The 14,331-nt window shown below is 39.1% G+C and overlaps 1 protein-coding gene across 5 annotated transcripts in view; it reads right to left on the reverse strand.

Annotated features, from left to right (window-relative positions):
• The window catches only part of BACH2 (BTB domain and CNC homolog 2), a 261,979-nt gene that overhangs the window by 91,795 nt on the left and 155,853 nt on the right, over positions 1 to 14,331 (reverse strand). For 4 of the 5 annotated variants that reach the window (XM_073336767.1, XM_073336765.1, XM_073336766.1 and 1 more), the window contains one exon: positions 13,512 to 13,595. The exons of the other annotated variant lie outside the window; for it this stretch is intronic. In XM_073336767.1, the coding sequence (XP_073192868.1) occupies positions 13,512 to 13,589 (78 nt within the window). In that variant the 5' untranslated portion in view covers positions 13,590 to 13,595. The remainder of the gene's footprint in view (positions 1 to 13,511; positions 13,596 to 14,331) is intronic. 5 annotated transcript variants of the gene reach the window in all.

The following is a 14,331-nucleotide window of genomic DNA, read 5'->3' on the forward strand; positions in this document are numbered from 1 at the left end:
GACTAGTCATTTGACTTATTGGATCCTATAGTGGGGTCTTTTGTTTCAAAGCGTACCCTTATCACCAACCTCGTTAAATTTAACTGTAGTACCTTTGTTTTCCTTTTGTTACAATTAGGGCTGTTGATTTATCACAGTTAACTCATGCAATTAACTCAAAAAAATTAATCACAATTAATTGCAATTTTAATCGCATTGTTAAACAATAGAATATTGAAATTTATTAAATATTTTGGATGTTTTCTACATTTTCAAATATATTGATTTCAATTACAAAACAGAATGCAAAGTATACACTGCTCACTTTATATTATTATTTTTGATCAGAAATATTTGCACTGTAAAAATGATAAACAAAAGAAACAGTATTTTTCAATTCACTTCATACAAATACTATAGTTCAATCTCTTTATCATGAAAGTACAGCTTACAAGTGTCGATTTTTTTTGTTTTATAAGTGCACTCAAAAACAAAACAATTAAAAACTTTAGAGCCTACAAAGTCCACTCAGCCAATCGCTAAGAGAAACAAGTTTGTTTACATTTACAGGAAATAATGCTGCCCACTTCTTAATTACAATGTCACCTGAAAGTGAGAACAGGGGTTCGCATGGCACTGTTGTAACTGGCGTTGCAAGATATATACGTGCGAGATGTGCTAAAGATTCATATGCCTCTTCATGCTTCGGCCAGCACTCCAGAGGATGTGCTTCCATGTTGAGGACGCTTGTTAAAAAAATAATGAGTTAATTAAATTTGTGACTGAACTCCTTAGAGGAGAATTGTATGTCCCCTGCTCTGGTTTACCTGCACTCTGCCATATATTTCATATTATAGCAGTCTTGGATGATGATTCAGCACATGTTGTTCATTTTAAGGACACTTTCACTGCAGATGTGACAAAACACAAAGAAGGTACCAATGTGAGATTTCTAAAGATAGCTACAGCACTCGACCCAAGGTTTAAGAATCTGAAGTGCCTTCCAAAATCTGAGAGGGATGAAATGTGGAACATGCTTTCAGATGTCTTAGAAGAGCAACACTTCGATGCGGAAACTACAGAACCCAAATCACCAAAAAAGAAAATCAACCCTTTGCTGGTGGCATCTGACTCAATTAATAAAAACGAAAATGCATCGGTCCGCACTGCTTTGGATGGTTATCGAGCAGAACCCGCAATCAGCATGAACACGTCCTCTGGAATGGTGGTTGACGCATGAAGGGACATATGAATCTTTAGCGCAACTGGCACATAAATATCTTGCAACGCCAGCTACAACAGTGCCAGGAGAACACCTATTCTCACTTTCAGGTGACACTGTAAACAAGAAGCGGGCAGCACCATCTCCTGTCAATGTAAACAAACTTGTTTCTCTTAGCGATTGGCTGAACGAAAAGTAGAACTGAGTGGACCTGTAGGCTCTAAAGTTTTACATTGTTTTACTTTTGAATGAAGTTATTTTTTTGTACATAATGCTACATTTGTAAGTTCAACTTTCATGATAAAGAGACTGAACTACAGTACTTGTATTAGGTTAATTGAAAAATACTATTTCTTTTGTTTTTTTAGAGTGCAAATATTTGTAATAAAAAATCAATATAAAGTGAGCACTGTGCACTTTGTATCCTGTGTTATAACTGAAATCAAATATTTGAGAATGTAGAAAACATCCAAAAATATTTAAAGAAATGGTATTCCATTATTGTTTAACAGTGCAATAAATTGCACGATTAATCGCGATTAATTTTTTTAATCGCTTGACAGCCCTACTTACAACTTCTAGTAATTATATTTAAAAACTGAATTCACATGCTTACACCACGGAAAATACTCTCATTCATGTCCATACAGTTTAAAAATATAGTATTTTTCATGCATTGTTCAACACAGAGCACATGGTTGGTACTAAATAAAAAACAGTTTTTGATCTCATGTTAAGATATGCTGAAGTCTAATACACTACATGCTGGCTGTACAGTACAAAGTGCTGAGAGATTTATACTGTGTGCTGATTTACACTGGCACATTATGGACCTGATTTGGAAAGATGCTGAGTGCCTTCAACTTCCACTGACTTCAATGGAAATTGAGGGAGCTCAGCATCCACCAGGATCAATCTCTACAAGTATGGAGACAAGTGGATTAATAATTCTACAATATAAATAATTTGGGGTTAAATAGATCTCTGTTGTTCCATTAGTGACTGACATGTTTATGTGCAAAGTGAGGATGCTCTCTGATTTGGATTTCAGATGAAGCTAATCGAAGTATATTCCTAATTATTAACAACTACACAATATAATAAAAAAAGCAGATAAAGGGGCAATCAATACATCCCACAGATGGTAGAGCTCTAAAGCATTTCTCTTGCCACTCGGACCAACCCAGATGGCAACTTCAAGTGATCAACAACAATTTTGTCTCTCTGTGTAAATGTAAAGAGAGGGAGAGAGCAGTCTGAAGTATAAAGGTTTAAAATCTGCTTTTTTCCTCCACATGTATGAAAAATGTGCATCCCAAACAAACCCAAGGCAGGCTGTAATACAAATATTTCCCCGTGACTACATCTTCGATATACCATGTTGCTAGGACTGTAACAAGAAAGATAGTACTGTTGCATAAGACAAAAAAAAAAAAAGTGAAAAAAGTTACAAATACAATATCTTTTGATAAACTTTACTATACATGCAACATATTATCTTTGTGAAAAGACAGTTTTCCAGTCAGATTCAATATAGACTTTGCCATTAGCACAATTCACGTTTTGTAGAGACAGAGTCAGTTAATTCATATTTATCTGAAGTCAAGATCAAGTCAGCATATCCATATATCCATATGGTTATTTCAAGAATTCTAATAGAAATAAATAGTTTTTAAATATACTCTTAGGCATAACTTTTAAAAAAAGCTTCTGAATGGTAAAGTAAGGGAGATATTTACTAATCTGTATGACATTTTTTCCACCATAATCATAACATATTATATTCTATTCGATTAGTAATACGGACTTGAAAAGAACCTGTGCTTTTTCCTTTGTTTTAATAACTTGGGAGATATGTATTACTATTTGTTTCCAGTACTGCCCACAGCGTCTGGCATAAGTTTTTCAGACATAAGAAAGGTATGGTCTCTGGAAATAGGCTCTTTGGGCCATATCTATCAGTAGAGCAACACGAATTTATATGAGCTGGGGATATGGCCCTTTGTTTCTTAGGAATTTACATGTTAACATTCTCATTATTACCTATAAGAATTACCCTTCCGTTTATTCCTCACAAGAAGTGAAAAAATATTCCCTGCTTGTGAAAACATTATGATTTCAAGTGGGTAATAAACAGAAGAGAAATGAAAGACCTGAAAAAAATGAGCCAATGTTTCGCAAATGTCTTCAGTAACAAAAAATAAAGGGGAGAGAAATACAGGGGGAAAAAAAGATATGATAAAGAGTTGGTCCAGAGCTGACCATCAAAAGGGAAAAAGCGAGGGGGAAAAGCCAGAGGGGACATCAACATGGAGTCTAAAGTCAGCAGAGACCAGAGGTAGGAGGAGAACCAAGCTCTAAGCCAGACACAGGAAGGAGAATGAGGAATCTGGGAAATAGCAGGTGACAGCCAAAGTGAAGGGAAAGGGAGAAGAGATGCTTGGAGTGTATTTCAAAAGAGAAGGGTGTAGGTAGAAAGGAAGGTTGGATGTGATAGGAGATTGAGAACAGGAGCCAAATTCTGCCATTGTAGCCTCCAGGGCCGGGGTGTAAGGTGCGAGAGGAGACAGAGCTGAGGGTGAGAGCAGCTATGGAAGTTGAATCAGAACAGAAAGCCTATTTCCAATGAAAGAAAAAGACCAGGAGATAATAAATTACATACTTCAGCCAGTTTATTAGGAGCGGAGCAGGAGAGAGCAGAGAGGGGGTGAAGGGTAGGCAGCAGAGAAAACTAATGTTGCTTAGAGTGATGCCGGTGATGGAGGGTTTGGGAGGCAGACAGTGAGGAGATAACGTTGAGAGAAATGTTGTCAGAGATGAGGAGGAAAAGGCAGAGAAGGGGTATAGATGGGGGAGAAAGAGAAGCACCAAATGAGATGGGTAGGCAAAAGGAGGCTGTGGGGGTCAAAAAAGTGCCAGGCTGGAGAGGTAAGATGCGACAGAGATCATCTTTGCAGAAAGGTGAAAAGTGGGTGAGGAGGCAATGGCAACAGATAAAACCAACAAGAAAAGGAAGCATGGTGGGTGACAAGTGGGAGGCAGAGGCAGAGAGAGAAGAGGTGAAGGAACAGAAGAACACAAAAGAATAAGCTTCAAAATAAAAGGTCAAGCAGCCCAAATATAAGGCCAACCAGATCTCACCTTTGAGGCCCGATGCTGCTCAGCACTAACCAATGTCTCCAGCTTGGTTTCTTTTCATGTCTCTCATTTGCTCTCACAACCCTGGCTGGGTAGGTGTTTGTTCTGTCAAGTGCCTAACACATCTCTGGGCAGGACCAAGTTAGAATAGAGTACAAGACCTAACAGCCAGGAAAACAACTCCAGCTAATTCTCAATTAACAAAAAGTGGGGAAGAAAAGGGGTTGGAGGCACTAGCTGCCTGTGGAGAGCAAGGTGGAGCATTTAATACACGTGTGGCCATGCTTGATTGCAAAATCCATGGGGGCACAGCACTTTTAAATGACCTGCTACAGAAGGGACTGACTGAAATTCCAGCATACTAGAAAGATATGAAGAAAACTGCAATGTACTGGTCTATATAAGGAGGTGCATAAAGGATCATAATTTGAACACCTAACATAAAATGCTTTCATGGTTCTATTTTCCTGCAAGGTATGGAAAGGTATGCTTTCCTTATATCCAGCAGTATGAGGATTAATGGATATGGAGGCATGAAAAAGTGATTAGTATACTTATTAGAGTATCAGCTTGCCATCTTCCATACTAAAAGTGCCCGCCCTCTCATGAAAATTAATATTTATTTACTTCTTCACGAACTATGGTATTTGACAGAGAAATTGATATCTAAGTTAAAAAGCGAGACACTGTAGCCCAAATTTCATTGTACATATTTTTATGAATGTTATTTTTTTAGCGTAGTAAGTAATTAATAATATGCTAGATTTTGAAAAGCCTGTACTAGTTGCTAATTTACAGATAGCTAGAAAATGCTGACTCAGGCTAGTAGGTCCATATAAGTAATTCAACTTGCTAATTACTCTTTCAGAAAACTAAGGTTGCCAACAGCCATTCTAACATTTTGCTAAGTAGAGTGGCATATAACTCACATTATCTCATACATCATGTGAAACAACAGGATGCTACTCAAGTAATGTGACAAAACTAAGTAGCTGGGAAAAGAAATTAAAACTAACTGATTTGCACAAAGTTTTGAGGGGGAAAAGATAATGTAGCAACAGAGGGTTTGGCTGATGATACATTTAAGTGTAAGCAGTGTTTATGGAAGTTGTCAGGGAGCAGTCACCTCTTGTGTGATAGATAAGACAGAATTCAAACCTATGACCACTTGCACAGGAGAATTTCCACTGCCCCACTAAGCTACTGCATTTAAAGAAGTATGCACTGCCTCAGACAAGTGAGATGTGATATGAACTGGCAACCACTTGCATATAAAAGCATGAGAATTTTCACTGCTCCCCTTAGATACCGCACTGAGATCAAGAATCCTGGAGGCTGAACAGCAGAGGCACTGCAAGCTTCCCCACATTGTGCTGCAGGTGTACTTCAAGCCTGCATGGATGGACCAACAAGGGTAATAAGGTAGCTATGTCTCCAAAGGCATTTATTTTCTTTAGATACCAATTAGAGCCAGCTGGTAGTATTTGTGATTAGAACAACTGTCCTAAAAATAAGACGGGTTGTTTTTAAAACAAACAGATTTGCTACTGAACATTTCAGGGTGTGTCACTACTAAGTCAAATGTCTGGTTTTATTAATGCAGTTAAACTCTGGCAATCCATCCTGTTTAGGTGAAAAAAGTGTATTTCTGCTTTCCCTTCCCATTTTTTATGATACAAATTACTAACACATTACCATTGGGAAAAGAAACTAAATCTGACTAATTATGGACATATTCTTGTATTTACTAAGTAGTCTTTTGAATGAGGCACAAGGCACAAAGCAAAGCTACACAGTTTATTCATTGAATGCCTGCAGTAACAGTTTCCTGTTACTGAGAGATTTCCTTGAAATCACTCCACAACTGCATTGCATCCACCGTGCAAAAGAAATGACGTTTCCTGCTCTGATTGCCCACTTGCACTTTTCAAGAAGATTGCATTTACTTACCATTGCTTCAACGGTGTTCTTTTGACAACTGTCCTGTCCTGGAGAGATTGCAAAGTCTATCTGAGGTTCTTATATGGCTCCCATCACTGCAATATCTGAGAACCTCACTATCTTTAATGGCTTAATTCTCATAACAGTCTGAGGTAGAGAATTACTAAATCCCCATTTCACAAATGGGGAACTGAGGCATAAAGAATGACTCTCCCAAGGTCACACAGGAAGTCTGCGGCACAATGAAGAACTGAACTCAGTTCTCCGCAGTTCCAGTGTTTAGAGTAGGGGTGGCCAACTTGAGCCTGAGAAGGAGCCAGAATTTACCAATGTGCATTGCCAAAGAGCCACAGTAACACATCAGCAGCCCCCGGTCAGCTCCCCCACCCGCTCCCACCACCGATCAGCATCTAACCCGCCATCCCTGCGCCTCCCACCCGCCGTGATCAGCTGTTTTGTGGGGGGAGGAGGAGGAGCAAGATCATGGCAGACTCAGGGGAAGAGGTGGGGACCTTGGGGGAAGGAGTGGAGTGGGGCTGGGGCCTGGGGCAGAGCCAGGGGTTGAGCAGTGAGCACCCTGAAGCCCACTGGAAAGTTGGCGCCTGTAGCTCCAGCCCCAGAGTCGGTGCCTATGCAAGGAGCCGCATATTAACCTCTGAACAGCCGCATGTGGGTCCGAAACCACAGGTTGGCCATCCCTGGTTTAGAGCACAAGTCTGGACTACCCCTCTTCAGGGGTGCTGGAACAATTTGAAAAGTGGGGATGCTGAGAGCCACTGAACTAAACTGCAAACCCTGTGTATAATACAGGGTGGGGGTGGCAGCACACCTAGCTCCAGAAGCTATGCCCTTCTCACGGTGGAATCGATCTAAAAATGTAATACTAATGCCAACATTAGAAAAACAAAACGTACCACAATTCTTAAAGAGATACTGTTATGATTAGGAAGGCCCAACATCCAAGATACGGTTACTTCTCTTGTAACTGTTTACAAAATATATGTAATTTGTCAATGAGCTTAATAAAAAAAAAAAGTCATCGCTAACAGTCCAGGATATGTGAACAATCCTACAATAAAGTAGTATGTGAACAAATGATGGAGAACACTTTTGTTCTTTGAAAAAAGACATAACCAGTATCCATGTTGTTAATAGACAAAAAAAGAGGTGACCCATACTGTGAATAATAGAGGGCTTATTATTTATTTGTAATACAGTAGTGCCTAGAAGCCCAAGCCAAGATGCAAGGTGCTATATAAACACATAGTACAAGACAATCTGAAAAATGTGCATAATTTAGAACAGATGAGAGACAAAGAACATAGCATAGCAGATTTCACCAGCATGAAAGTAACATAAAAATGTAAAAAAACACTTCTTTTTAAAAGAAGGTTCTTTTAAGAAACTGAAGAGTAAAGATTCGAGTATTGTGTCTGGAGGCAGAGTAATCAGTGAAGAGGCAGGAAAACATTCACTCTGCCTGTGGTTTAGGCAGGTACCCAAAATGCTGAAGTATTTGGCACATATCTATTATTCAAAAGCTTCACCCTGTTGGGCACTAATAAAAGGGTTATCATTTTTCTGCCTTCTTTAATCATCAGTGGATTCACTCCTTTTACAGATTCCTAGTTTCCAACGCCAGATAGGACTATTGGAAACCACCTCATCTGTCCTCCTATATAATACAGGCCACAGACCTCTCCCAAAATAATTTCTAGAGCGTATCTTTAGAAAAACAACTAACCATGGCTTAAAAATTGCCAATGATGAAGAATCCAGCTACACTTTGAGACCTATAAGTTAGCCAGTTGTTAATCCATTTAATTTAAGTTATATATACAAATGCACATGAACTATGAATAGCACAATGAACTCTTGTAACAATTGGCTGTCACTAGCAAATTCAAACCAACTCAGAAAAATGCACATCATCAACAGGTCAAATCTACATACACAGCAAAGCTAATTATCTCAAACTCTGAACACAAAGGAAAATAAACTTTCCAGATATGTGCAAAGCAAATTCAGTGAAACAGAACAAGTTACATACAGCATTACCACTAGGACCACTGGCTGTCCAGGAGAAAATTAGAAAGGAGTCAGCCAAAACTTTGCCAACCTGAACAACCCTATAAAACCTGAGACCACCACCACCACCAAACAGGAACAGAATTCAGGTGTAGTTTATCTCATTAAGAAAAAGAAATAATGTAGCTATGGCACACTCATACTAAACAAGGAAACAACAGCTAGCTAAGTGTCCACCAATGCAGTCACTAGCACAGCCCCCTAGTGGTAAAATGTCCTCCTGCAGGAGGTAGGAGAAATGCAGCGGCATAAGGTGCTTACAGTATCCCATCTGCTGGAAGGTAGAGCCCACAAGCATATCCCCAAAAGTTATTAGGGCAGCTTGAAGTGCACACCAGCTGTGGAGCTCTGTGTAACAATTATAGCTTCCATTCTCCAGTAGTACCAAGGTGGCAATTTGCACTTCCCTATGCCAGTGCGGATGAATCCAACCCTATGTCTCAAAAAGAGAGAACACTACCATTTAACAAATGCAAAATGACAGCCTAAAATACCTGTGCAACTGAGATGCACCAGTCAAAACCTAATGTGATCTGAACAGTAATGCTGTAATAATCATCATCAAACGTCCACTGCCCACATTTGCTAGTTGTTTTACTGCACTTCTCCAGATAATACCTTCTCACAGCATTACTGCTGAAAATATTTCAGCATTAGTAAATCAATCTCTCTGGTACTGAAATATTACTTTCCGAAGCCTGAGGAGGTAATTGGAGCAGCAGTAAAGCCAAATCCCAGAAAAAGAGTTAAATTTAGATTATATAATTTATAGATTACCTATCTATCTATGTATGTATACTACCACAGATTCCACAAAGTCCACTAGAGACTCTGCTACTGCCAATTTCTCATGTAGAAGGTGCTTAGCTACTGTGGTGATGAGCAGCAGTACAAAACTGTATGATAACCTATGTGGTACCCTATGTGGTATATCATGACTTTAATAAGGCTTTTGATACCGTCTCGCATGACCTTCTCAAACAAACTAGGGAAATACAACCTAGATGGAGCTACTATAATATGGGTGCATAACTGGTTGGGAAACCATTACGAGAGAGTAGTTATCAGTGCTGGAAGAGCATATTAAGTGGGGTCCCACAGAGATCTGTCTATTCAGAGTTTGGTTCTATTCAATATCTTCATAAATCAGAGAGTACACTTATAAAGTTTGTGGCCGATACCAAGCTGAGAGGCTTCAAGTGCTTTAGAGGATAGAATTAAAATTCAAAGTGATGTGGACAAACTGAAGAAATGGTCTGAAGTAAATAGGATGAAATTCAGTAAGAACAAATACAAAGTACACCACTGAGGAAGGAACAATCAGTTGCACACGTACAAAATGGGAAATGACTGCATAGGAAGGAGTACTGTGGAAAGGGATCTAGGGGTCATAGTGGATCACAACCAAATATAAATCAACAGTGTAATACTGTTGCAAAAAAGGCAAACATCATTCTGGGATGTGTTAGCAGGATTGTTGTACACAAAACACAAGAAGTAATTCTTCCACTCTACTCCGTGCTGATTAGGCCTCAACTGGAGTATTGTGTCCAGTTCTCGGTGCCATATTTCAAGAAAGATGTGGACGAATTTGAGAAAGGCCACCGAAGAGCAACAAAAATGATTAAAGGCCTAGAAAACATGATCTATGAGGGAAGATCGAAAAAAATTGGGTTTGTTTAGTTTGGAGAAGAGACGACTGAGGGGAGACAGGATAACAATTTTCAAGTACATAAAAGGTTGTTTCAAGGAGGAGGGAGAAAAATTGTTCTCTTTAACCTCTGAGGATAAGACAAGAAGCAATGGGCTTAAATTGCAGCAATGGCAGTTTAGTTTGGACATCAGGAAAAACTTTCCTGTCAGAGTGATTAAGCACTGGAATAAATTGCTTAAAGAGGTTGTTGAATCTTCATCATTGTAGATTTGTAGACAAACACCTGACAGGAATGGTCTAGATAATACTTAGTCCTGCCTGGAGTGCAGGAAACTGGACTAGAAGACCTCTTGAGGTCCCTTCCAGTCCTACGACTCTATGATCCTATACATAAATTGATGTACTGTGTTTGAGAAGGGTGAGAACTCTACCTGCTTAAAACTATATAATGTAACTAAACTCTTGGTATTTGAAACTAAGAGCAGAGAACAACCAACCTTCTCTCCATTTCTGCCCAGAACCCACCTCAGTATGTACTGAACATAAAATGGCAGATGCATTATTTATATTTCTATAACATAAAAAACCAACCACCAAAAACTAACTAACCAAACTTCCTGCTAACCAAAAATGCCTTCAAACTTCCCAGAGAATTCATGTTTCCCTGACACAAACTATAAAAAGTTTCAGCCCCAACGTATTTTTAAGAGAAGGTTATAAGTAGGTACTGTAATGCCATACCATTTATACATCAAACATCCTCCCAATCTCAGTCTCCCAGGCCTCTTCTGTCTCTTCACTCAAGTTCCTCTTCAATTGTCACTTCTACTGCGAAGCCTCACGTCCCCTCCTAATTTTTCTGTCTTCTAGATGGTAAACTTTGTTAGGCAGGCCTTGTCTTTATAGCATTATTTTAGCACCACGTTGTTGGAGCTCAATAAATAATACAACTGGAAGGTAGAGGCTTATAATCAAATGATAAATGAAATCTTAACTACAGTATCACCAGTTCACCAATACGTTTCCTACTCACCCCATATCTCTGCCTACCCTGTGCATATGAAATGGTGAAAAGGAAAAATTAGGAAATGCAACAGATGGACCCAAACCCTCTCTCCCTGAGAATCATCACCATCTAGCTCAGGCAAACATTTCAAATATTTTTGGATGGGCCAATAGCTTATTAATGACCAGGGAGGATCAAGAAGATTCCTTTAAAACTCCAGTATATAGATATTGTTTACAACAGTCTATTCCTCTGTCTGAAAGATCTCTTCTTTTCCCTAAACTAAATCCAAAGAGAAAACTAATCTTCTCCTGATTTAGAGCTGACAGGTGGTACATGCATAATTAAAGATGACCTAACATAGAATGCTCTCATTTCTGGCATATAATCAGACACTTAAGCAAAGCAATTATCAGTAGGCAATCTTTTGTGTCAACAGAGATAGGGATGAAACATTTCTCTGGTCATGAAGATTTTGTAACGGTGCTGCGAACGCAATTGCAAATACTTTAACACCATTATAGATTAAATCTCAGTCATCTCTGAGAAAGATCTTCATCACTTCCAGGCAACTACAGTACCTTGCCTTACTTCGATGAAGGCTTACATTTGCAGAACAAGCACAGCAATCAGTGCTTGAGAAATGGTCCAAGACTTCAAAAATCTTTTCAGTGCTCTCCCATGCCATTTCCAAAGAACGGAGGTACCTTCTATATACCCATTCCCCTGTCCCTGATTAAGTCTATGGCCTTACCACCTCCTACATTCCCTAGGCACTCCCTATCCCCTGCCCTTCTTCCAATCTGTTCTCATTGTCCTCTTCTGTAACTCTTGACTTTATGCGTCCTTCTGTGCTAGGCCTTATGCTTCAACAGACTGCCAACTGCCACGTGCCAAGAACCCTCGCTTTCTTACTTCAAAAAACCTCCTGAAAACCCATCTGTTCCATTAAGCAATCCAGCTGTAGTGACCACTAGAGAGACACTGCCTCACACTCTTTTTTCCTTGCTTGTGACTCTCTAGGTTGTGGACTTCTCAGACCGGGGAATTTGTTCACTATATGGCATGCTTTATCTACTGTTAAGTGCCTTGTGAAGGTCCTGTCCTGTATAATCGTGCTACTAGGCCCTTATATAGCACATTTTCCTTTTGGCTCAAAATGCTCCTTTAAGGTTGGTGGGCATTATTATCCCCATTTTACAGATGGGGAAACGGATGCAGAGAGTAGTTAAGAACCTTGTGTGAGATCATACAGAAAGGCTGTGGTAGAACTGAGAGTAAAGGCCAGATCCCCTGTTTTATCAGTAGACAACACTGCCTCCTGAAGTAGTAATATCTCCCTTACAATCTGAAAAAGAGAAAATTTTACTTAAGCCTTTAATAATTTCCCCTCCAAACAATATTTTTTGTGGAATCCAGAAAGGGTGCACGGAGAATGAATAAGCCATCTAAACAGATGGACATTCTAAAAAGGGTCTTCTTGGAGGGGAGTAAAATTAATTGAGAAGAGGAAAGCCAAAGAGTGAGATGGTTTTCCAGATTTTGGGGAAGCCGGGATTGTGAGAAGCATTATAAACCACAATTAAAATACAGCCCTCCCACCCACTTTGTCCTACAAAAGAGCTGCTCTTGGGATATAAAATTACTTCAATATTGCAGTGAGAAAAGTGTTTTAAAAAGAGTGGCTTATGATAATGGATTTTCAAAGCAAAAGTAAAGCTGCTTTTCCTGAGAATAGGGCTTTATAGATGGGGAACTTCACAATGCCAGTGGTGTGCATTTTACTGCATTTCACAAGATTTCTCATTATTTAAATTCCTACGTACTTATGTCATACATGAATAAATGACCTTATTGTTTAGAACATGTCTTTATACGAACATCTCTGCTGTTAGGACTAGTGTTATTTTGCATTTTTTTCCTACCAAGTCAGAACAAAAGTTTCTTTTACTGCAGTTTTGGGAACTTCATGCAAATGTCAGTTTTTACACATCAATTGTCAGTATAACAACATATGATATATGTAAGAGTAACACTAATATTACGGGTTGACTTTTTAAAAAACGAATCAAAGCTTAAAGACAAGTTTCTGTTAAGGCAAATTTCATGGTACAGCATTACCAAAAGTGTTTGTAATAAGATTACAGTATTGAACTGTTAGAGGGCTGAGTTCAATTAATTACAGACACTTTCTTCCACAGGCATATTTATTTATAAATCCTTTACACAAGATACAATAGCAGCAGCCTTTTTGAGAGAGGGAGGAAGGGAATGGAGCCATTTACAGAACAAAATAATTTAGCGTGAGATCCAAAGATGATTCAACATGCTCAATTTCTCTCAGGAAGTGAACGTTTTCTTAAGTCAGAGGAATACTTGTTAGTCTCTTTCTTCTTAAGGCACACACGTTCACTTTAGTTCTCTCTCTACCCCACCCTCCGCAACAGTAGTATTTAGAGTCCAATCTCGTAGCCCTTACTCACCTTGAGGACTTCTGTGGGACTGCTCATGTGAGTAAGGGCTTCAGGATCAGCTCCAGAAAGAGGAAAACACCACAGCATACGTAGCTATGGAGGCAGGAACAAAGGATTTTAGAGAGAATGAAGGATGAGGATGGCTTTGCATAACAGAATGCAGAGACTACGTTGGGTATAAGCCACATTTTAAAATGTGGAAGGATTACTTCATGAGATTGAAATTGCATGATAGAAAAATGTTTTATTTGGAAGCGTACTTCTTATGGAGCTCTGCAAAAATACAAATATGTACAGTATCCAAAAATGGCAGTTTTCTGGAGCTAAAATACCATATGTAAGGCATGTTAAAGTACAACATTTTTATAGACGTACAGAACAACACAGACTGCATGTCAGAGGTGCTGGAACAATTTTTCTAGTGGGGATGCTGAGAGCCATTGAACCAAACCGTGTATAATGGAAACCACTTCAAGCCCAGGGGTGCTCTGGCACCCCCTATACCCCTAGTCCCAGCACCTATGCCGCATGTACAACTGTATACATCTATCCATGCAGATACAGAGATACACCTACACAAAGCAATACATATTAGCATAAAATAAAAAATGGAATTCAAATAAGACAAACACTCAGATTAGATGTACTTATGCTTTGCCCCCTCCCTCTCACCTGGATGAATTTTTAGGGCAGAATTTTGCTTTTCAGTCATAGCCATACAACCTCCACAGAAGCCAATGGGAGTTAAATGAATGCAAATGAGGAATTTGATCGTTATTATTAGACCTGGTCAAATCATGCTTGACACATTTATTATACAAACTGTTTG

This window comes from Lepidochelys kempii, chromosome 3 (assembly GCF_965140265.1).
Source record: "Lepidochelys kempii isolate rLepKem1 chromosome 3, rLepKem1.hap2, whole genome shotgun sequence".
Lineage (NCBI taxonomy): Eukaryota > Metazoa > Chordata > Testudines > Cheloniidae > Lepidochelys > Lepidochelys kempii.